The 24,815-nt window shown below is 39.0% G+C and overlaps 3 protein-coding genes across 17 annotated transcripts; 2 read left to right on the top strand and 1 right to left on the bottom strand.

The window, feature by feature from the left end:
- Positions 1–259: 259 nt before the first annotated feature.
- On the bottom strand, positions 260–5,783 carry LOC103698807. Of its 5 annotated transcripts, none has more exons than XR_005506797.1 (6): positions 5,531–5,783; positions 5,380–5,449; positions 5,183–5,298; positions 4,290–5,100; positions 993–1,312; positions 260–881 (listed from the first exon to the last, which is right to left on the bottom strand). XR_005506797.1 is itself a non-coding variant. In XM_008780857.4 (6 exons), the coding sequence occupies exons 1-6, from the start codon at positions 5,757–5,759 to the stop codon at positions 803–805; spliced, it is 1,608 nt and encodes a 535-aa protein (XP_008779079.1). In that variant the 5' UTR covers positions 5,760–5,783; the 3' UTR covers positions 260–802. The 5 variants fall into 5 exon arrangements, 3 of the variants coding, with proteins under 3 accessions (XP_008779079.1, XP_038971277.1, XP_038971276.1); XM_008780857.4 differs by having other exon boundaries at positions 993–1,295; XM_039115349.1 differs by having other exon boundaries at positions 1,013–1,295.
- Positions 5,784–9,082: 3,299 nt separating this feature from the next.
- LOC103699998 (protein smg8-like) lies at positions 9,083–16,338 on the top strand. Of its 11 annotated transcripts, none has more exons than XM_039115346.1 (9): positions 9,083–9,773; positions 10,277–12,471; positions 12,618–13,148; positions 13,982–14,035; positions 14,468–14,810; positions 14,905–15,038; positions 15,145–15,340; positions 15,664–15,703; positions 15,803–16,338. In XM_039115346.1, exons 1-2 carry the CDS (start codon positions 9,252–9,254, stop codon positions 12,245–12,247), a joined length of 2,493 nt encoding a protein of 830 aa, XP_038971274.1. In that variant the 5' UTR covers positions 9,083–9,251; the 3' UTR covers positions 12,248–12,471; positions 12,618–13,148; positions 13,982–14,035; positions 14,468–14,810; positions 14,905–15,038; positions 15,145–15,340; positions 15,664–15,703; positions 15,803–16,338. The 11 variants fall into 11 exon arrangements, with proteins under 11 accessions (XP_038971274.1, XP_017696671.2, XP_017696674.2 ...); XM_017841182.3 differs by having other exon boundaries at positions 10,277–13,148; positions 14,468–14,680; positions 14,775–14,810; XM_017841185.3 differs by having other exon boundaries at positions 10,277–13,148; positions 14,468–14,680; positions 14,775–14,849; positions 14,978–15,033.
- Positions 16,339–18,104: 1,766 nt separating this feature from the next.
- Positions 18,105–24,403, top strand: LOC103698816 (superoxide dismutase [Cu-Zn], chloroplastic). Its single transcript, XM_008780868.4, has 8 exons — positions 18,105–18,471; positions 19,107–19,168; positions 19,254–19,293; positions 19,540–19,635; positions 19,740–19,771; positions 19,931–20,006; positions 20,168–20,221; positions 24,046–24,403. Exons 1-8 carry the CDS (start codon positions 18,198–18,200, stop codon positions 24,072–24,074), a joined length of 663 nt encoding a protein of 220 aa, XP_008779090.1. The 5' UTR covers positions 18,105–18,197; the 3' UTR covers positions 24,075–24,403.
- The last annotated feature ends 412 nt before the right edge of the window (positions 24,404–24,815 follow it).

The following is a 24,815-nucleotide window of genomic DNA, read 5'->3' as shown; positions in this document are numbered from 1 at the left end:
CAAAGAAACTGAAACTTTCTCTAAGAATGAAAGATAATATTTCCATAATTAAAATAGAATTCTTAATGGCATAAACCTAAATTTTCTTAAAATTGGAAGCAGAGAAAAAAAATAAGGGAATCATATAATAGGGGGAAATTATGCATGTCAAAATAGTAAAATAAATTGTTTACAGCTTATCATCATCAATCAAACACCAGAGATATATGGTATATAAAAGCATACACTAATTTCTCGTACCTCACATGGCAGCATGAGATTATTTTTAAATGTTGTAGGACCAATTTGTTAACCTTACATGTTTTATAAGGTGTTCCTAGGAAATGAAAATTTTGCCATCTCATGAGGAAGCATTAAGGTTTAATCTATTCTTCCCATCAAAGGCCTAAAGGTATTACTGGCCTTACAAGCACTGAATGGATCTTTGTCAAGGATTTTTACATATAGTTATACTTTCAGCATACAATTTGTGCAGGCCACTAAAAGCAATAAAGAATCCAGCTTACCCAGAAACCTGAAATGGAATTTTGTTGCCAAATAAAGGACCTTCATACTTGGAAGGAATCTTAGAACCAATTAATGACTAATGAAACAATGGCATTGCCTTGCGGGCAGGTAACTGATGAGGTAATATTCAAGGCTGGAGGAAGAAAATGACCCAAAACTACCAAAATAAGCCATAAATTGAATGAAGTGGCACTCACAACTATTTCAGAAATTACAAGCAACCTCATTCCATGGTCAGCTGTGATGAGAGAAGTAGACAATGAAAAGAGACACAATATATAAAAATACTGGCTCCTTATGGCAAACCAGAGCTATCCTTACTATCATCACATGGAGATCTGGATTGAATTATAACCCGAGCTCCAGAATTAAGCCTGCAGGAATAAAAAAAAGCATTATCAATCAAAATCAAACTAGAGTATAAAAGGAAGAGCTAACAACCATGCATATATCCAATGATGGCAAAGGAGGGCAATATAACATAACTTTCTTCGATCATGATCACCTTCTCCTTTTCATCTTTGAAAGATTTTAAACTCATAGATGATCCTTTCACTAGGGAAGCATCAGTGATCATTCTACTTCCAACTCTTGATGAGTTGAGAGGAAAGGATCTGCTGCAGTCTGGCCCAGCTGAAGAATGCCTTGCATTTGAGATAGGTGATGCCATTGTTTCATTCCTGAAGTGCTTGCAAGATGTAATTTTGGTTGTTCGTAGGAGGCATTTTGAATGTTTTGAATCCACTACATTTTCTTTGTCCCCCTCCAAACTAGGCATCTTGCAGCTCCTGCATCTTCCAGATCTCTTTAGTTTGCATATATGATTGAATTGCCCAAAAAGGAAAAAATGCGTCAAGAGACCGGCAAAGTCTAAATGTTCAAATTAGGTGTAAACGGGCTAAAATATCACACAGAGAGAGAGAGAGAAGAAAAAAAGATGCTTGGGTGGTCCTAGAATACCAACAAAGAATGCAAGGAAAGTAAAGCTAATAAGTAAATTAAAAAAGATATAGCTAAATTTATATATTTAGATTTTTAGGTGGCAGGCCAAGCCACGAAAACCTCAAAAACATAGCACATGAACAAGCATGCACATGGATACACAAAGGCAGACACACAAAAACTCGCCCAAATATCTCTCAAGATTTGATATTTAGGAGATTCATTAAGAACAAAACAGTACACTGCGGTGCGCTGAAAACACCAATTCCCTCCCACAAAGGCATGGGCGATAATATGATTAGTAAATTAAGGCTTGTTAACTATCAGAATATATGGTCTTTGTGCCAAGTCAGTCTCGGTGCAAAGTACTCAACTCATACCCATAACACAACCAATCTCAGTTCTACTATTCAGTGGCTCTCGGCACCAGGAAAAACCAAGTCACAGTACCATGAACAATCTCCATAATGATATAGAAAGTGTCGATGAGATTTACTTGGCTTATGACTCCTAATCAAAGAGATTTTACCATTAAAGAAACAGTATTTTCAGCTGGGCAAGTTTTTCCGACATTTTATAGATAACCATCCACATATGGAGTAGGGTGTTCGGCTAAGCACTACAGATGGTCTTTTGAGAAGCTCATGCACATCCATCCATCTCCACTTCAAATATGTGAATGGTGGAGCTGTTTTCCTCCTTCGGGGAGAATATCTAATTTGAGAGAACACCTACAGTTCCCTAATTTTTGGCCACAAATTGAATTTAAGCATAGAGTTTGAAATAGGAGATCTGGAATGTGGCAAAAAAAGAGATCCAAATATCAAAATCCCAAGGGAAGATAAAAGGCAGATTGTGTTTGTACTGAGAGAAATACATCAACAGTTTAAGTGGGTTTTGAGAGGGCTACACAAAGCCGAGAAATATGATAGGTAATTTATGTGCAACATACCACATGCAAGCACAATTAAGTTTCTTGCCTGCAAAATGGTATTTAGCAAATAAGCACAGCTTTTTCATGAGATAATATCGGGTAATATCAGAAGAGCGCCATCAGAAGAAAGTGAAGTGGATCTAAAGATAATTGGGAAGCATATCTAAGTATGCTTCGATATTTGACAAGATAGTCTGAAAAAAAAATTCTTTAGCTGAATTGTTGATGTGTATTAGTGGCATTGAATATTGACAATAGAGATCAGCCATGGGGACAGATCTCGCTCTTGTTCGAGGGTCCATAAGCTAGAAGGCAGTGTTCCGATCTACTACAGTTCTGTATGATATATACAGAGTGTGTAGCTGCAACAGGACTTGGGAAGAATTTTTTGTTACTAAGGTCTTGTTAGCTAATAGAAAACATGGCAACACTTGTACTTTATTATACAGCCATAGCAGTGTTCAGATAACAATAAAGCTAATCTGTCGTACAGAAAGTAAATGTGTTGGTTTTTGTTGAATAACATACAGTGACTACAGTCTACAAGGGAATGTACAGTTCAAGTAAAGAAGACTGACATGATAGGCCAGCAGACATGTTAAGGACGGATTATTCTGTTAGCAAGTTGGACCGCTGATTGGACCTAGTATAACTTAAAGAACCCTTCCAAAGTTCATGATGGAGATTCTTTGGTGGATTTTCAGAACTATAATCCAGGATAGAGAATGTCAACCAAATGTTTGGTTTGAATATGTCATAGTTGAATGGCATATCATCAAAGAACAAATATATTTATCAAAATAACAGATGAAGATCTAAAGAACACCATGTATATCTGTCCGCATCCAAACTGGTGTTCAGCTGGACTCTTTCGTTAGGATGTAAAGAATCCATGTTCATCCTTTGATATCCACTTAGAAGTGGCGTGATTAATAAGCACTCTCACTTCTTGAGGGGTAGGCACTGGAAAAAATGAGAAGGTATCAGATGGAAATCACTGAATCCCTCTCTCTCCAAGCCACTGCTACATCGTAGAATCCTCTCCACTCCAGCCCATGTGCATTAAATCCATTGTTTTTACCAGTCTGCTGTTATCCTTCTCTTTGAGTGGTTTTTAATGACCTCTGCATAGATCTGAACTATTTGCATATGAACAGGTAATAATAAGCTCCCAACTCACTTCCGTTGATTTTTTCTATCTGATGTAACAAGTAACTACATTCATCTAGAAATATTTATAAGCAAAATTTGTGTTTGAATATAGGTATTTGATCAGCATTCTGTGACAAGTAACATGTAGAAAAACTATTAAAATTTCTTAATATGATTATCGTAGGTAAATCCATTGAAGAAATGATGCAGGAAATGGAAGCGAACAGGTTCATGAGACAGAATCGTAATGACTCAGATCAAATGAAGAATGGCCAACAAAGAAAGTCCAAATTTTGTTCTATTATTTTCCAGGAAAAATCATTCTTGGAAACCTCTAAAGGATCCCACATATTCAAATGCCATTAGTTTGATGACCAGCGTCGAAGTTTTTTTCCCTCTGTTTTGACTGTGACAAACTTACTGGACTACGAAGTAATTATGCCCCACATCACGTAAGTAATCCAAAATTCAAGATCAATGCAGTGATAGCTGAAGAACAGGAAATAAATATCTTGAGAAAGGGGGAAAACGAGGACCAGATAAATATAACACTGTCTAGTTAAATAATTAACCCATCTATATTGTGGGTACAGAAGAGCAATTCTTAGGTTGCTAGGGATGCAATTTATGGACGTAGTGTTTCTCGACAAGATGAGCTTCGAGTCACAATTTACCACAGATTTAGGATCTCAGGTAACGAAGGATCCATGAACACATCTCTGAAAGCGAAAGGCCTGTTGGCATCGAAAATTACCGGTCATCCTCACAGGAAGAAGCTCCTAGTTCCTCCTTGGGGTTCTTAGCTTCGATCAAGCTCCGGCCAAAATAATCGCACAACCCCGTCGGCCTCGAATTTTCCAGCCGCGAGCCGAGCTCTCCCAGCACCACCGGTGAGGAGAAGTTCGCATGAGCGAACCTCGGCCGGTAGGCGGGCACGAGCTCAAAGCCATGGCCGTAGCCTTTCGCAGAGATCGACCCGCACGAGATCAGCTGCATCAGCAAATCCGCGGCCTTGAGCTTCACCCGCATGGGGGACTCCTCCGTTATCCTAAAATTGTTCGCCCTGAAAGCCGCCTCAGCTCTTATCAAATTCTCCAACGTATCCATCTTCCCATCACCCAAGGAAGAAGCACTCCACGGAGGCGAACTCTCATCTCCGACGATCTCCAACCCCTCCACGGATCGCGGGCTCCTGTTATGATGGTGGCTGCCGTTGCACTCGGTACCCAACAACCCATCATCAGTGGAGACTCTGGCCGTGCGGGTCTTCCTTCCTCCATTGTCCTCAGTCTGGGTGGAAGCATCCCGAGCTCCAATTACCTTCTCGACCCGGTACTCGGCCAGGCTCCGGGACGAAGGGGTAGTTCTGCCGACGGGAACCGGGGAGAAGTTCCCGGCGGGGGATAGCTCGCCTTCTTGCAGGGTCGGCGGCGGGGATTGGGAAAGCTTCGGCTCCTTGAACACAACGGCGGGGGGAGAGGAAGAGGAGGAGGCTTCGTGGGCTCTATGGGAGAGGCGCGTCTTGTTCCGAACCATTGGGTCGCCAATGCCGCGATGCAGCCGATCTAAAACCCAGCAAACACACTCATTTTAACCTCCTCAGACAATTTAAGCGCAAAAAAAAAAAAAAAGGAATCGTTTTGGTACCGGGAGGGGGTTGATCCACGAGCTCAGAGCCCTTGAGGACATACTCATTGTCCTGCGCCGGGAGTACCAGATCATCCTCCGAGAGGTCGTGCCACAGAAATCCACTCTTGTAACTCCTATTACATTATTCCATGCATCAATTTGTAACCCGAGAACTCAAAAGTTGGGTCTATAACCATCTGGGCTCGCTGTGTTACCTCTTGCAGGACCACGAATACATCGCGGCCATTTGCTTTCCTCTTAGCACATTAAGCCTATTGATCACATCTACGCCAAGAAAAGAGCAACACTGAAAAAAACTCAGAATTATGACGACATGGATCCAAGATTATGTCCATATATGCTGACCTCTTAGGTAGAGACCTTCGGGAGAGGAGACAGAGACTTCGATGAAGTGCGGGGGGTCGAGGTGGCGGTTCCGGCAAAGATAATACACCACTGAGATCTTTCTACCCTGCTGCTGCTGGTGGTGGTGTTGTCGGCGGCGGTGGTGGTGGTGTTTTGGTGGTGGCTCTACCCAGATTTTAGTTCGCTCTGGACTAGTTTGGTCTCCGTATCTTCTAATTCGTCCTTCCATTTCTTTCTACCAACTTCCAGCAGCAACAGGAATGGAGTTACAAAGAGGAGGCATTCTTCTTCCTTTTATGCGGCTGCTAATAGAGAAGGAGGAGAAGTAGAAGAGGAAGACTGATTCAAGGTTCAACTACCATTACATGACAACTAATAGAGGTGCTTTATTATAAGCTACTATTGCTCTCATCTAGTGGTTTGGAAATACTTTACTGGCTCCAGATTACTATCAGATTAAAAGGAAAGGAACATGAGAGGAGACAGTGGAAGTAGGGAGGAGAAGTGGGAAATGGTCAAATAGAGCGGAAGATGGGCAAGTTGATTGTGGGGGAAACAGAAAGGTGAGCGAAAGCGACTTCAGTGAGCTTGCGATTGTATCATTTGAAATGGAAGAGATTCTGTTCCTGGCATTCTGCTGCCTTGCCTTTTTACTCCCTCTTTCTCTCACGGACATACACCTGCACAGATTGGTTTAGTTGGAAGGACTCGATCTGTGGTGATGACTAGAAATAATTTCTTCATAGGACATGGCTCCTGCAATGCTGGTGGCATCTTTGGATTGTTCCTCTCTTTGGCTTTCTCAGGCTTTCCCTGTTTTTAATGAAATTACTTTGGAGTGGAATTATGGGAAAGAGTTGCTGCTTGCTTTAAACTTGCTCTTACCTGACAGCCATAAGTTTGATTTGGTTGAACCCTCACGGCAAATTTGATGATGTCCTTGCATTGCATGACTTTCAGAAAAATTTCAATTAAGTTAAATGGAGATTTTGATTGATCTTGACCTGGCTTGTGGTCCTAAATCTTAACATCATGCAGATGGGAAACCCGGTTTTTTCTGATTATTGATGGTATTCTTACATGTGATCATGTTCCTGAAAGTCATGGTCCTCCAAATATGGTGGTCACATATCCCTGCAATATCATTCATAGTATCAAATTTAAGGTTTAGTTGAGCCATAAAGTGAAGCTGTGCATCCAATCCAATTTAACCTAATTAATCAACAAGTAGGGTAACTTAAACTGGTCAGAGTTTTGGATAACAGTGAGCTAACAAAACTGAAAGATTTATTTCAAGGAAGACTCAGGTCTATTCTCAACTCTATAACTAGTAACTAGCATCTTAGGTGCAGCAAAACCTATTTCATCCCGAGAATAACCAACATTTTGTTGAGTTATCAAACAACATGAACCCCTTAAGTTATTCAGCAGGTGATATCACAATGGTTATAGGGTAACACAATAATTTGAGATGAGATTATTGTGTCCAATCTAAGTCAGTATTCTTGTCCGAAGATCTTCGTTGTTTTCGAACGACACAAGAATGTGCACCTAGCAAAAGCTGGGGGTGGTCCTTCATAGGCTGGAATTACTTGAGTTCTTGACAGGCCTCACTCATTAAACACAATATTTTTCTCATGTGATCTGGTCTGATCCAACTGATAATTATGATCGGATCTTCATAAGATGTGCTTCTTGTCATGTAATGTAAAGGGTTTCCACAGTGTAAAGGGTTTGGCCTTGTTCTAGGGTGGTCCTCTTGAATGATTAAAGTGGAACCTTCTATGTGGCACCCATCTATATCCTTGGATTGCCACATATGATGGGGAATTGAGCAAGAAACTGAGTAGGTTCAGTAACGATGCTCTTATCTTAATGTTGGAATCAAGATCTGCCGAATCAGGGTAAAGGCAGATGAAAGTCTCGTGACTTTTGTCGGGCTAAGAAAAAGAGAGGGAGGAGAAGATAACGACAGTAGAAGCATGAGGGCTGGTCTATGGATGGTGAAAGAAGATAATATCCTTACATTTCATCTTTCCCCACAATCACACAAAATTAGTCTATTATTGATATTGCTTGCAGATGATAAGTTTGAAAACATGGTTCACAGTACCTACATCATTTCAGTCCAAGAATTGTTTCAAAAATGCATTATAATCCACCAACAAGTTTCAAATGGAAATAAAATTTGCAAAGTAATTGCTCTTCTGCTTTGAGTTGGTGAGAGAGGTTTGGATTTGAAAATGTAATAGGTGGGTTTACTGAAAATGAACTCCAGACCTGTATTTTCAGATGAACTCATGCTCTATCATTGCACCGATGGATTTACTGAAACCGATCCTTACCACAAATGAATAATCTGCAATTATTCCAATAAATAATTATAACTAGATTTCTTATTGAGTTGCTGCTATTTCATTATTCTTAATCTTAAGGCCTGTTTGGTTACCCCGCAATAGAGAATCGATACTTGAATAAATAATTATAACTAGATTTCTCATCGAATTGCTATTTTAATATTCTTAATCTTAAGGCTCGTTTGGTTGTCCTATAATGGAGAATCGAGACTCGCCGACATTTGAGAGAAGTGGAGGTTAATTAGTTTGAGAGAATCCAATTTAAGCTCGAAATGGAGTTGAAGTAGAGCTTTCGAAAGTAAAGCTTTTTGAAATAAAGTTTTTATAAAAAACTATTTACTGTTTGGTAATTATATTCTTAAAGTACTGTGGAACTTTAATATGTGCTTGATAAACGAACTAAGAAATACTTTTGGTATGCCAAAATGACCATAAAAGATATTACATAACATTATACAACAGAGCATAATAAAATATAATATATATCAATACATAAATATATAACATAGTATAATATTACTGTAATATAATATAATATTATTATAATATAATAATATAATATTGTATACTATAGCACAATAATATAACATAATTTGATATTATATAACATAACATATTAATATATTATGATATAATATAATATAATATAATATTTATAATATAATAAAATAATAAAGGTATAAAATATTATAATTACTATCATTATATATTAATAAATATAAAAGAATATTTTTTATAATTATAATATTTTATCATTGGTTTTTTGGTCCAAAAAGAAAAAATATAAATCAAAACAGTTTTCCAACGCATGTTAAAAGTGTTTTTTCCGTTTTCTGGCAAAACTAAAATAGACTTCTTAATTTTTTTACCAAATATTTTTATTTCATGCAAAAATATTTTTGGAGGGCCAGACAATACTTTGTGGCCCACCAAAAGCTCCGCCAAATGGACCTTAGTCTACTGAGACCAAACCAAATGGTCCCTTGGGAATTTGTAAATTAATTTCATCTTTCGGGTTTTAATACAGTAACTACAAGAACAATTCAGGAGTGGCGGACAAAATATGTTTCTAGTAAACTAACCCAGGTTCTAACTGGTTTGAGCTTGATCCAATTAAGACCCAACCTGTACAAGGAGTTCAGATCTATCAACCAGATAATATAAGTTCTAAGTTAGGACCTGACTTCATTCAAAAGAGTTGGGACCTGCCTTCTTAAAACTTCTAGCCGAATCAGGTTTTGGATCTCTTTCGCTTCGAAACTCGGACCACGCCAGTTCACGAGAACCAGTCATGGTTTTCCTTTCTTCTAGTTGAGCTTGGGCAGGGCCTGGGATCTGAGGAGCGAGGGCGCCGCCACGCCGCGATGGAGCAACGCAACCCCTCTCCCTCCCCCGTCCGCGTCCTCGTCCGCCCTCCGCCTTCCGCTGCCTCCACGTCGGCCGCTTCTCCTCCTACCTCCAACCCCCCGATCCCGCCTCCCCCAAATCCCCCCTTCTCCTCCGCCACCGCTTCCGCCGCCGGCGCTGCTCCTCCTCCCGACGGTGTCGTGGTGGTGGGATTCCTCGGAAGCAGGGCCACCACCGACGTCTCCCATCTTATCAACCGGATCCTCGACGCCAACGTTTTCTGCTCCGGCGGCCTCGATAAGGATCTTTTCCACCCCCGCTCCGATGGGGTCGGCCAAGAAGAGGAGTGGTTCCGGCGACGAAGGATCAGCTACTACCACGATGCGGAGAAAGGGATGGTCTTCCTGCAGTTCTCGTCGTCTTTATCGCTGCTGTCGTTGCTGGCCTCGTCTCAAACAGATGGTGGGGGAGATGGTTCCGCATCGATCTTGGAGCAATCCGAAGCCGAGGATCTCCGTGGGATGCTCTTCATGTTCTCTGTGAGTTGTTTCCTTTCGATCTTGTTGTGTTTCTACTGCTGGGCTGTAGGTTTCATTATGTTTGCTTGGTTCTTGATCTTGCCGTTGGTTTGAGTTTGTTATGTCTTCTTTAATGAATTTGATTTGGTTCATGATCAGATGAAAGGTTTATAGTACAAAAGTTACAGATTTCGGCCTGTACTTCGTGCTTTGGCCTTCCAGTCTTGAAAGAAAAGGCTCATGTTAACAAACATCCATAACCAGCATAGACTATTATCTTATGGAAAACAATTTGAATTATGATTTTGAAGCTAGTGACTGAATCAGGTTTCTATTAGCTTTCTTAGTGGGTTCGCTTCGTTCTTTATTACATGAAGGACTTGAAATATAAAGCTTTTAGATTTTATCTCCAATTCGTCAAAGAAAACCTTATGCTAATAAACATCGGGAACCGACTTAGGCTTTTGTGATTTTGAGAATAATTTGGATCCTGAATCTGAAATTAGCATCTCAATGTGAATCAGGTTTGCCATGTGATTATATTTATTCACGAGGGTCTGAGATTTGATACCCAAATTTTAAAAAAATTTCGGATGCTACAAGCTGCGAAGCATGCTCTGGCACCATTTCTGAGGTCCCAAATCGCTCCAACATTAACAAAATCACCTTCCTCTGTTTCACTGCGAATGGCTCAGAGAGCCTCTTCTGTCTCTCCTCCAGGCCGACGTGGTGGGACCTCGAACCGACATGGCTCGGCAATTTCTTTAATGTCGGGTACAGGCTCTCATCCACTACTGCTGCCAGGGCAGTGTACTCCCGTCATTCTCTTTGTTTTCAATGATGAAATATTGGATGGAGCAAATCCAGCAAGCAATGTGGAGGACTCCTCTGATGCCTCATCACTAAATCAGCCCCCCAGCATGGGTGGATTGCCAAGGCCAAGCTTGAACTTGAAAGGTACTGGTTCTGTGGTCATGCTAGCACGTCCTGCAAGTAAAATTGAAGGCAGTTACAGGAAGAAGCTGCAATCGTCTCTGGAGGCACAGATCCGTTTTTTGATCAAGAAATGCCGCACGCTTGTTGGTGCAGAATCTAGTCATGTTGGTTCAAGAGGCGTTGGTCATGTGAGCTCCTTTCCCCTGTTTTCTCTTGATGCATCAAGGGTTGTGGCATTGTTGGACAGGTCTGAGAACCAGAGAGGCGGATCCTTGGATTTTGTTACAGGTCTTTTGGAGGAGGCTCTTAATTCAAAAACTGTCTTGGATATATTTTCACTTGAAAACCATTGCCAGTCTTTGAATAATGAGGACATTCAGTTGATAAAGGATTTTATATTTAGGCACTCTGATACTCTAAGAGGGAGAGGAGGCCTGCCAAGTAATGCTAACAGTGGCGGGGCTGCTGGTGTTGGGATGGTAGCTGCAGCAGCAGCTGCAGCGGCAGCATCGGCTGCAGCAGGAAAGCCGGTTCGTGTCCCTGAACTCCCAAGTTTAGAAAACTGGCTGTCTTTGAGTAATGTGATTCTTGATTCCTTGCTATCTGTAAAAAATGGCTCTATGAATGAAATTGGAAACATGAAAAAAATACATTGTCAAAGAAGTGCAAATGAGACACAGGATGAGCAGTTTTCTGCACCTGGAACCAATGCTATTGAAGCTGCAATTTCTTGTTTGGAAAGTAGTAAGGGCCTTAACATGAAGTTTTCTATATCTTGGTGTCAAAGAGCTCTTCCAGCTGCTAAGGAGGTTTACCTGAAAGACTTGCCTGCATGTTACCCGACTACTTTGCATAAAGCACAATTGGAGAGAGCTTTGCAAGCATTTCACTCGATGGTCAAGGGACCAGCCGTCCAATTATTTTCAAAGAAGCTGGAAGATCAATGCACATCAATATGGGAATCAGGAAGGCAACTATGCGATGCCGTCAGCCTAACAGGAAAGCCGTGCATGCATCAGAGACATGATGTTAAGACCTGTGATTCACTGTCAGCAGTTGAGAAGCAACACTCCAGTGGATATGTTTTTCTTCATGCCTGTGCTTGTGGTCGCTCAAGGCGCCTTCGAGATGATCCTTTTGACTTTGACAGTGCTAATATCACATTCAATTGTTTTGCAAATTGTGAGAATCTTCTTCCATCTCTCATACTTCCAAGAGGAGGTAATGCAGGATCTCTTCCTCTGAACTCATGGCATTTGATGCGCCTCGGAGGTGCAAGATATCATAAGCCATCAAAAGGCTTACTTCAAACTGGATTCTGCTCTAGTGAAAAATATTTATTTAAATGGACAATTTCACTGGAGAGAGAGAAGGATACAAACAGCTTTCCTGTTGGTGTTACTGGCAGAAGTTCTGTAGTAAGCACAACTCCTGATCTCAAGCATGTTTCTATTGTGGATGGAGAAGTGAAGAAATCTGGAACTGCTGAGTTTCTTAGAGAAGATAAGCATGGAGGATCAGAAAATCAGAAAAAAACAGTTAGAGGTGCTCTGCTCTGATGACTCAAGTATCAGTTTTGGCAAAGGTCTTCCATCTTTTAATATGAAGAAGCCTTTTTCTGAGGTTGTCGCAGGCACCATTGCCACAGATTCAACATTCCCTAGTCTTCAGCAGAGTAAGCAACCAAAAAGTAATGCAGAAAAAAGTGTGAGGCTAGTGACTTCAGCTGATAAAACTGATGATCAAGTCCATGTAGCTGATAGTCATCAAGGACCTCAAAGAGGTGATCATATTTCTGTTCAGGAAAGCACACACAGACAAGAGCCTAACCTTCACAATGCTAGCAACCCCTTTTTACAGATAGGAAGTAATATAGTGCCAGTAAACTTAGGCAGTGAAAAAATTAAATCAAATAATTCTTTGAAGCAGGTAGTTGTATATGTTGGGTTCGAACATGAGTGCTCCTATGGACACCGCTTCTTGTTGTCTCCGGAGCATCTGAAGGAGCTTGACCCTGCCTATTCATTTCCTGAGAAATTGCATTCGTCTACTGATGATTCTGATGGAAATATAGAAAATAAGTACAGTTTGCATGATAAAATTCTTCATAAGTCATCTGGAACAATGTCTACTGCTGTAAATAATAGGAAAAAAGGTAATAGATCCACAGAACTAGCAGTTAAATATAATCAACAAAATGATAGACTCACGCATTCCTCCAGATCAGACATGGAAAAGTTGCCATCTGTGCTTGGGCTTTCCATACCTGCTGACTCTATGGGAAAACTTGAAGGGAATCCTCCGCATGTTAGACTGGATGATGGTGGAAGTGCATTCACTCTGTTAAACAGGAAATTGCCTGTATACATGAATTGTCCTCACTGCAAGAACTCTACAAGACAGGACCACCAGAAGATCAAATTTGCAAGTACTGTATCACAGCTGCAACGGATTTTTCTGGTAATGAACTATTCTGCACTTGTATTGCTGTTTACATTTTTTCTCGATTTAGATTGATAAAGATCACTTTGGATACATTCATTCTTCCAGTTGTTTTGATGAATTTATGGAGCATTTAAGACTTGTTTATGTACCGCAACTGATTTGCTGGCCTACAGCAACTTGCTGTCCCTGTTAGTCTTTTATATTTATCAGAATATGAAAATTATTTGTGTCATAACTTTTAAGTAATAATTAAAATGAATCTATTTGGTCCATCTAAAAGAGTCATTCTTTACTTATCAATGATGGCTTCAGTTCAATGAACTGTCAAAGTAATACCTTTGACCCATTAATGTTTAGAGTATAAATTGACTTCTACTTTGTTTACTCCTACAAGCATTAATATTATGTCGTCAACTAGAACAAGGGAATCTGGGCTCTGGAGATCTTGTAACAGTCCCACATAACTTGTTAAGTCCAACATATGGGCTACTAGGCTGGTCAAGTTGCATATACAGTTCAGGCCTTGAGCAGAGCAAAGCTCATAACTTAAGCCGTATACACATAATACGTCATAACTGACATGACATTCTCCCTTTTCAACTTGTTAAGGAATCAGCTAGTTCTATTTCTTTCCTTGCACGCTGCGAAAAGTGGTTTTCTTCATTGGCTATGCACAAGTTCTACTGCATGGAGTCGCCATTCTGAAAATTTAGTTATAGTCAAATAGTTAACTCTCAGTGCTGTATAATGCTAAGGCCCTTCTCCTTTTTTCTCTTTCCTGATGTGTGCATAATTGGCAGTTGTAATCTACGATCCAAATATTGATCTTTCTCCATTATGCCATGCAGGTAACTCCCCCTTTTCCTACTGTTTTAGCAACATACCCAGTAATCCAATTTGAGGTAAGTATGAAGCAAAAAGATGCTCTTATTCACTCGCCTTTTCAGTTCTTAATCTATAAATAGTTTCTTGTTATCAATTAGGCAATTTACTCTAAGTTTAATTATTAAAAAAAGTTCTTAATCTATGTTCAGTATTGAGATACAAGCTATTTCTTCGTAGAAGACCGTATGAATTTCTTGTTTGGTCATTAGTTAGTTGCCTTCTAAGATATTCTTTTTAGTAAAATATCTACATAGGTCAAACTCCAAGTTTTTAACTGCTGCACACTTGCAATTTATTATCTAATATCTTTATATATTGAAGTCAGCTGTTCCAATTTAATGGACAGTTATGATGTACATGTTTGTAAACAAGGTACATTAGTGCCTTCTTTTAAGTTCTATTTATATTATCGTACTAAGAAGCTTTGGTGCACATGAATGTACTTTTAGGACTCTTGCCTGCCTCAATCTATTTCTGATCGTGAACAGCAATCACGGTTCACTCTTGGTTGTCGAGTTATCCTACCACCTGAGAGCTTTCTTACATTAAGACTCCCGTTTGTTTATGGTGTTCAAATGGATGATGGAAATCTATGTCCACTCAACCACCTCGAGCATCAACCAGAGCTCACAGCATGGCTTGTTGAAGGCACAGCTTTGCAGGTTGTCTCAGTGGAACATGAATATGATAAGGAAATTCCTATGCAGTAAGAACTTAAGGGAAATAAATTTTGACATCTTTTGATTTGTAAAGCAGAGTGGAGGCTTCAAGTATAGCTCTGCTTAGTCTGAGGTGAGATTTGAAGTCTGCCATTTTCAGCTCTATGATCAGGTTTGGAACAAAATTTCTCCTGAGAATCTAACATTAGTGAGTTCTGATATTCCAGAACATTATCAGATCTTTAGCTATTTGTGGATATGAGGTTGCGGAGTCTTGATTGAGCCTATTCCACTCTGCAGTGAACAAAAAGCAGATTGAAGCTTCTCCGTGTCACAAGAAGCATGGTTTGCAAATGGTGAGGTAATAACTACATTATCATGGCCTTCTTAGTAATAAATTTTCAGAACATTTTCTTCTTTAGTTACTAGGTACCTTGGATGGTATGATATTCTCTTGTTTGTCATAGGCATGCCCTACTGGTATCGGTTGAGGATTTCAATATTAGCACTATCCATGGGCAATTGCTTCAAGGAAACCAAGGCAAGGACACTTATAAGTTCTATTGTAATAATTAAAGTATTGTGGTAGCTGGCTGTGGTTGGCTTTTGACATTGATTTGCCATTGAAGGGCTCACAATTGATAGGGCATCTCCATATGTCAGGTGTGTTGATCTCATTCTTTCATCTGTACATTAGGCATTAGCATCTAGCTTGGAAAAGTTTATGATTATTAAAAGGCTGCTGTTAGCTTGCTAAATCTTGCTTGCTTATAAAATGTATTTTTGACACTAAGCATTTTTTGGTTTAATAATTTTTGTATATATATTTGAAGTGGCTTCTATTGTGCATGATCTGAAGTAAAAAGGGGGGAAAAGTACCCTTACATTTTTTTTCCCCTCCATTTGAGAATGCAACAATGATATTTCTCAAAAGAATGCAACAAAGATAGCTAGACTAAACTTGTCTTTACACCATAACTTTGCAGATTGTTCTCTGTGGCTGCTCGAAAATTACAGAAGCCAGAGGTTTCAAACTTGCTCTTATCATCTGGTTCATGAGTATAAACATATTTTTTCTCCAAACTTATAATTGTGTAATATTGATTTGTATTTTTTTGTCAACAGATCTGATTAGAGATCTTAAAAGGACCATGTTTCTTACCAGCTCAATTTCTTCAGTTCCAAGGCCTGTGTATCAGTTGAGTGAATTCACTGGCTTGTGCATTCAGAGGGATATAACTGCAACCCAGGATTTGGGTTATTGAATACTGATTACAACCTTTCAGGTGCTCAGTTGCTAGGCTGGGATTTGCTAGTCGCTGCTATATGCTGCAACTGTTTGAGAATCTCAACTTGTTGAAGACATGTCAACACATAACTGTTTTATTAACTGTTTTCTTCGAAATATTCTGGTATATTCAATTGAGTCGTGGATGGCATTAGGTCCTTACTTTAACTTTAGGAGTCCATATGAACGGACATAGAAAAGCAAGGAATGCGTCCTCCAACTGGAGATGGTTGAAAATCCTGGACGCTAAAATAATGTATGCAATATTGGCATCGCATGGTATATGCTTCTTGTCAAATTGGTGCTTACCTGAAATTGTACTTTATGGATCTCTCAGGCTTAAGAGTTTAACGATGGTTGGGCTTTACTTAAACCACTTGTGATGCTGGTAACCTGAGCTATATGAAATACTCAGCAGTTGGCAGCGGGGTATACTGTGTAATAATTGATTGAGATACAATATTTGAAGAAAACCATGTGGAAGTATGTTTTACAGGGTTGTTTAGGGTTTCTTGGTTTAATGGTTGGCATCCAAACCCTTTTTTGCAGTTGTTTTTCCAAATTAAAGCTCAGTAGCCTAAGTCTGGGAAATCTATGCAGAGCTTTCAAGTAGAGGGAGTAGATTGATGGCGGTTTAATGGATAGAGCAGAATTGTTAGAAACAGATTATCTTTAATCACCTGTAACAAAATTAATGCTGTCATATTGGAAGTTGAAGGTTTTCAGCAGTCTTTTTCTTGGTGTTTATTACAGAGCTTCAAGGAATAAACTAACTTATTACGAACGAAGGCTTCATATGGATCATAAATCCAATCAGAGGTCAAGAAACAAACTAACTTATTATGAAGGCTTCATATGTATCAATATCACAAATCTACTCAAAGGATGCACATACGAGGTGATATGCTTGTAGGATGACTTGTCCGGTCTAGTGTGATAATGTATCAATATTTGTATCAGAAATTGGGAGACCTGTACTTTCCATCAGGTTTGAGTTAAAAAAAAATAAAAATAAATCATCTAGCCTCTTGAAATAGGGGTTAGAAGGAAAAGTGAGTAACAACTCTTTTTTACAAAAAAAAAATGAAAATATGATCTGATCTTACAAGATTACTGAATAGGGATTAGTTAAGAGAATATTGAACAATTTTCTGGATTACATATTAAGAAAAATTAAACTCTAGATTTTTCATATGATAGCTCCAATGGAAATTTACCTACTGTTAGTTTGTAGGAAGAGGGGTGCTACAGCTGTGCTTGTGTAAATGAAATTGATTTTCATTTTGTGCTTGCTCTCGGATTATATGTGCTGGCGAGGCGGATACAGAGCAGGGAAGGAAGAAAACAGGGTAATTCAGGACTGCACTGGACATTAATCCTAAAACATTTCGTGAGTCATTGAAGAGGATAATTACCTTGATTATGCCATCTTTCACAAAAATAATATAGCAATTAGGTTAAAAAAGAAAAAGAAAGAAAGAAAAGGAAAGAATTGATCATGTATGGTCTGAATTACATGTATGGAAGATATAACTATTCAAAATAATAAATAGAACTTTAGCCGAAGGAGTTATAAAAATCTATATGATCTAATAAAAAAATTAAACTTATGACTAGAATTATATGTAGAATTGTCAAGTATTCATTATAAGCCGTCATTTATTCAGCAAAAAATTCTTTAAAAAAAATCTACATGTTAATTTTTATTTTTTTTTATCTTCCATGCTACTTATACTGCCTCCAAAATAAATAGGCTATTGATATTAATAACAAAAAGAAAATATTAAGGAAGCAGAATATAAAAAGACTATACAATAGGCTCTATCAATTTAAAATCCACATAGCCAATAAGCACCATGGTATGTAAATATTTATACATATTTACTATTTACAAATCCCTCTCTGCGACAATTTACTATGTAACTCTTATTCGCATCCAGGACTATACAGATATTAGTTATTAATACGTACAATATTTAACAAATCATAACAATATTAGTTCACTGCTTATTACGTATGTGTGTGTGTGTGTATATATAAATTTGTAACTCGATCAAAACTTACCAAGAAATCAAATCCCGTGCGTTACAGCGAGTGGTTTCTTAAATCGGGGTAGGTTGGTGCGCGGACGAGGATTTGATAAGGTAAGCGGTAAGCCCTTATCTGAAGTCCGGTGTCCAGAGAGTCCAGTCACCAGCTATCGCCTCTGTTGTGTCTGCTGGGGGTGAGTTGATGCAAGCGCTGCTCGCCGCCGCCATGGCCGCCCAGACCGTGCTCTTCTCCACCGCCTACGCTTCTCCCCTCCTCCCTCCTTCCTCTGCCCGCCCTTTCCACTCCGCCTTCGTCGGTCAGTCCATCCGTCTCCCCTCCACCGCCTCCTTCAAGCTTGCCATGCCCGCCGTGTCGAAGCCCCTCACCGTCGTCGCCGCCGCCAAGAAGGCCGTCGCCGTCCTCAAGGGCAACTCGCAGGTCGAGGGCGTCGTCACCCTCGTCCAAGAAGACAACGGTCTTCCCCCATTTTCTCTCTCTCTCTCTCTCTCTCCCCCTCCTCTTTATTTCTTCTGTCCGTCGTTCGTTCTGGGTACCTAGGGTTACATCTTGATGTGTTCTTGGGGAGATGTGCCTGATGGTTTTGTACTTTCATGGTCTGAATTAAATAATCCAAACTCTTTGTCCCTTCGTTTCTCTGCAACAAATCATGTTTGGAAAATGCGGATCTTTTGTTGATACTAGGCACCCAGAAGCAATGGTTTCGAATTTTACATGTTTGGATAGTTCCTTTCCACTTGTTGGATTGTGCTTTGAATTTTATGTGATTGGGATTTATATTGCATTCCTTAGTGACCGTTGTGTTGCTGGAGATCTTTTTTAATAGTTACAAGCATGTTTTCTTTCGATATTTTGAGCAAATTTTAGCTTGCTTCTAAGCATGATCCATGAGCTCTCAATACTAAGATCAATCATACTCTTTGACAAATAATCTTCCGGCTTTTTAGGCATCAACATTGCATTGGATGGAGTAGGCATCCTTTTTGATGCATAACTACTTGTTCGTCTGGTGTGAAATTCGTGGATGATTGGATAAATTCGTTACTTTTTGTGAATTATTAATTTGTTTTCTTTGGTTTCATTGTGCAATAGGTCCTACAACAGTAAAAGTTCGTGTTACTGGACTTACACCTGGACTTCATGGTTTCCATCTAGTGAGTGCTTATATTATGATTATTCTATGTTTTCCTGCTTAAGCTAGACAATGACTTCTCTGAGTGCTTCTTGTTTGTCCTGCAGCATGAGTATGGGGATACTACCAATGGGTGCATATCAACAGGTTTAGCGAAACCCTTTGAACTAATTATTAAGAACATGCTACAAAAAATAGTTCTACGACTGCCTTTTCTTGATTTCACCATGTGCTCTGTGTTGTGAATAGGATTGTTTTCATAGTTTTATTGGTTTTTTATACCATGCTGTCTTCGGAATGAACCCTGCTTACGTATACAAAACATATATAAAAAGCTATTTCTGTCATCTCATACATAATATTGCTACCAATCATTTGCTACGTTTCTCTCAGGGGCACATTTTAACCCCAACAATATGACACATGGTGCTCCTGAAGATGAAGTCCGTCATGCGGGTGACCTGGGAAACATAGTTGCAAACACTGAAGGTGGTATAATGTATCACATCCTTGGTAAAATTGTTTCCTGGAGGATGGAAAACTGATTGAGTTTGTTTCTTTTTTTGCCTATTTCTGTTGCTTTTACAATACAGGAGTAGCTGAGGCAACAATTGTAGATAACCAGGTAGTGGGATTTGATATTTAGTCTCTTTTGTATCATGTCTATTTTTCTTAGGAAAAGATTTTTGAACTCTCTCTCTCGAGTTTCTTGAGATTTGGAGTTTATACGTGCTAATCTCCCTCAACAAATGGTGTTGTTTTTGTTCTTCCAATCAATATCAAGATTCCATTGAGCGGACCAAATTCGGTTGTCGGAAGAGCATTTGTGGTTCATGAGCTGGAGGATGATCTTGGAAAAGGTGAGAGTTTTAAAGCCATAAATTTCTTTCGAAATGTCCTTGGAAATATTAATCTTCTGTTTTTAAGAAAGCATTTATCTTTATTATTTAGCTTACATATTTATGTTCTTTGTCAGCTTGATTTATGTAACTTTTGTTTTTCTCCTATTCTTTGCTGACAGGGGGGCATGAACTCAGCCTTACCACTGGAAATGCAGGAGGAAGATTGGCATGTGGTATGCATATATTGTTGGCATTGCCTCGTTTTACCAATAAGTTTGATTCATGGTTTATTTCACTTGCTTTAAATAAATTTATTTATTTATTATTTATTATTTTAATTTTATCTCTGATTGCTGTTCTGAAAAATTTGAAAGAACTTTTTTGATGTCATATTTGAAAAATAGCTCCTAGCATCATGAAAAGAGTCTTCTAGCTTGTTCATGAAATAGTCATTAGCTACTTTTTTCTGCTAATATTTTTATATACCTCCTATGGCCCACTGAGGTTACGCTACAACTTTCTAGACCTGAAAATCTTTTGGTCGGGCCAGGTTTAGGCTAGGCTGAGATCCTATCACAACACAGAACACTCATGCCCGAGCATGGCCTGACCCGACCTAAGGATTGCAAGTTGAAGCTCGAGCTTGACTCCACAAAAAATCAGGGTCTCGGACTTGACCCGATCAGACTGTCTTGACAGGAAAGAGAGAGAGAGTGTGAGAGAGAGATCAGTGGGATGGGGACAAAGAGAGAAGTGAAGAGTGGAGAGATCGGTGGGATGGGGAGAGAGGGAGAGAGATCAAAGGGAAGATAGAGATCGGTGGGATGGGAGCGGAGATAGAAGCGAAGGGCCAAGATTGGTGGGATGGCGACAAGAAGAGAGAGATCGGTGGGATCGGAGTGGAGATAGAAGCAAAGGGCCGAGATCGGTGGAGAGAGAGATCGATGGGATTGGGGGGTTGGAGAGAGAGAAGAGGGAGGGGGTTCCTGAGTTCTGACTTTCTCAGCTCTTCCAATGGCCGGAAGGGGGGGGGGGGAGAGGGAGAGGAGGGAGGAAGAGAAGGGAGAAGGGTCGTGGGATAATGGGGAGGTTTGTTAGGTGGGTTGGTGGGCGGCTGAAAGAATAGAAGGCGAGGGAGAGGTGCAATTAGATTTAGAATTAGGGTTTTAGTTTTTTATCTATATGTGATATTTATATATAAGTTATATAATTAAAAATTGGTCTCGATTGGGCCAATGCGTTAAGAAATTGAAACTTGAGCTGGGCTCGAAAATTGTTGAGCATGAAAAATTGAGGCCTAGCGTGACCTGAAGGATCGAAAAACCCAGCCTAATCTGACAAAATGTGGGTCAGGATGGGCCAACTTTGCACAGGGCTAGTTGCTCTTATAATTCTTTTGGGATGAGAATTACAAGTTCATGCTTTAGCTTCACACTTGTTATATCAAATGATAAAGAAAGCATGGAGATTTGAGTAAATATTTTCTAAGATATTGCTCCTTTGGTGTTCTCATTTTCTTTCATTATTAATTCCTCCCCCTTAAAGTGTTTTTTATATGACATCAACTTTAAAGAAACAATTCCAATGATTTTGAATTAGTTATCTTGGTGATTTATGATTCTATGGAATTGATGTTGGAAGCATAGTACAAGAATAGGAGCAAGGTAGGGCTGAGACTTCATTTTGGAATGATAGATTTCTGTTATTCACCTTTCACAGTAGCAAAGAGTATGGGAACTGATCTATACTTTGAGCTCAAGGTCGACACTATTTTGCTGATCCTTGCTTCAAAGGATTTAATGAATCAAAATTTGTTGCATGGAAGCATAGTTGAAGACATGATGGAATCTAAAGATGATGTGAGCGTTGACATGGGACTATAACAGTAAGATGCAGCGTAGCAAGAAATTTCTGATTAGGGAGCTGCATCTACTTTGGGATCTCTTTGGAAATTCTTCCTGCACCTACTTTATAATTGTTCTGTTATTATAAATATTTTCAAGAGATCCTCCTCCCTATGCTGGCACCGAAATCTGTCCTGCACCCACTGCCACTTCAGGTAACCATCTCCATTCTTAGCAAAGAGACACAAAAGGGAAATGAGAATGGTTTGCATCTAAAAGCTACATAACTATGGGGGGTTTTTAATAAGACAGTGGGGTTGAATGTACACTAAAAGTTGAAGGTTAAGATATGGAGCCACTATATGTGAAGGTACAGTGTACTAGATCAATATTTTGTTGGATAAACCAAAAACTAAAAAAATAGCGTACTCTTACCTACTAAACAATTTATATAAACGAAGTAGTGCCCTCTATAACTCATAATAAAAGCAGCCTTTTCTTGCAAGATCATTGCCTGCTTTGAGGAAGTTTTAGGATGTTGAGAACGAGTGCGTTTATGGCTAACTAACAATAAGTTGGTTTGGTAATTGAGAGAGGCAGGTGCTTTTGTATAATTGGAAAATAAGTTGAAGTAAGTTGGTAATACTAGCACATAGTCATGTGCAATGCACATTTAAGTAAAATTTGATTTTTTTTTTACTCCCTTTAGGGAAGCAGTAGAAGGGAAAAAATTGTACTTAGATTCATAATGCACCCAGCTTGAGTTTGTTTGAATACTATATGCCAAAATAATAATTGAGAAAAAAGGAAATAAGAAAATTTAATTCTTACACTTGAACTTGACAATGGTGGTTCTCTTGATTCTTCTCTTGTAGGCCTGCAATGGTATTCAATCATCACTCAAAGAACATCGGTAAACTAATATAAGAGATAAATCATTAAATATTTAAAATCAAGTAATTAAAAAGAAGATGGGTTGTTTATTGTGCAATCTCATATAAATTATACATGTTGCTGGCGATAAGATTCCCTGCAAAAATCTACTAAGAGACAAATCTATGGAGAGAAAAAGGAAACAGAATATTAATTAAGGGCATCATGCTTCTATTGATGTTTAAAATTTGGAAATTGGACCTGTGCTTCAGTGTATTCAGGAACATCCTTTGGCCTGGTCCTAACACCATAATCTTCAACTACCAAACAGAATGATTCTTTTTAAATTGTTTTTACTAAAAAAAATGGCAATTTTAGTAGAAAAGTTAGAAGTACGGTCTGAATAACTTAGCCATAAGGGCCCTCCAAGCAGTGAAAGCATGTCTGGGTATTCAATCCATAGGCAGAACTCACTAAATTTAATTTAGTAAAGATATCATCTTTGGCTCCATATAACATTGGACATGATGGCAAATTTAATATCATAGGGAGTGTATCTTCAGTCGAGTTTTTTTTTGTTTTTGTTTCGCTTTCAACACGTAACATTTCTGTAGACAGAGGAGCACTCTTAACAATCAAATTTCTCTAGATGGCCTTTATTATCAGTTTTTATTACTTGATGTCTTAACATCTTTCAGAAAATATATCACTAAATTGAGCGGAATGGAGGAACATGATTCATATAGCCAACCCCAACTAGTTTGGGACTGAGGCTTGGTTGAGTTGAGTTGAGTTCTATTACTTATAATTTCAGAGTGCAATGCAAGAATCCTGCATGTGTTTTATGGCAAGAGATGAATCTAAGTCTCTACAATTTAGCCCTCATGTTCTCATCCAAAGTTTTGATCAGTCAGGGTTAGTCCTCAGAATTTAAGGGCATTGAATTAAACCTTGAGTAAAGAACTGCCATTGGCTATTGCCCTCTTGACAAGTTCCTTGCTAATAGAATTGAAGGGCTTATGAAAGACATGATTAAAATTATCTTGATCAGATTGAATTAGATCTTCAGTTCTCAGCTGATTATGTGCATGTAAACACAATACAAATGCATCTTGCAATGGCTACATTTTTGGTTTTAAATTCTAGTTTTATTTTCAAAATGTGCCTGGCACACTAAATATTATTTTAGTGCAAATTTTTGTTACCATTAAGGAACTGGCATAAATTCAAGCTGTGTTCAAGATTTTTTGTTTAATATTAACATTATAATCTTTCAGACTTTTATGGATGAGTTCATGTCAACAGCAAGCTTTCCTTTAATCACTTTATTGCATGTGCAGGTGTTGTTGGGTTGACCCCCCTTGCGTGATGGATTCTAGTATGCCAGAGGCACGATCAATCACCTGCAGACACTGGCAGAGTTGAATGCAAATATCTTGGGCTACACATAATATCAATATTTTGATCCATTTATGTAGCATGCCAGCTAATAATTTTGTCTTGTTCTATGGTTAAAACAATAAACTTATTCTGTTTATCTTTCAGACCAACCGAACGTTGAATTTATGCTGTAGCTTTTCTGTTTACCTTGGGGCACACCTCATCCACAGCCCAAAGAGTATTTCTGGCTCCTTTTGGCTCAGTGAGTTGGATTATGTGCTTGGTTGAAAAGAGCCTTGTGGCTTGTTGATTTCTAAAGAATGTTCTCTCTTTTTTTTAAAAAACAAAAGCTTTTAACCGAGCAGAAAATGTTGCATAGCTTCTCTATCAAGCATTCATCCCTTCATTGTTTTAGAGGTCTATGGTTACTTTAAGGAAGAACGGAAGCTCTCATATCTCTGTGAAATGTCTGAGTATCAATTTTTTTGAAGTTCAAGGATGAAATGTCTGATAATATCCATCCAATTCCGCTTCTATATCTGAATACATTAGGGCATGGGCCCAATTTCAACATTTGGCTAATATTCATATCCGTCATAAAAAAAAAACCCAGAAAGGAACTATAGGTGCGGGCGTACAAATATCAGATTTTTATCGATTGCCAAATCTGTTTCCAAGCCTATTTAATTTCATATAGCTGTTATACCGTGAAGAGTTGCTAGTGAAAATA

The sequence above is a fragment of the Phoenix dactylifera genome, chromosome 18, assembly GCF_009389715.1.
Source record: "Phoenix dactylifera cultivar Barhee BC4 chromosome 18, palm_55x_up_171113_PBpolish2nd_filt_p, whole genome shotgun sequence".
NCBI classification, from domain to species: domain Eukaryota; kingdom Viridiplantae; phylum Streptophyta; class Magnoliopsida; order Arecales; family Arecaceae; genus Phoenix; species Phoenix dactylifera.
The sequence above is the reverse complement of the archived record's forward strand: the minus strand, read 5'-3'. Positions and strand labels throughout refer to the sequence as shown.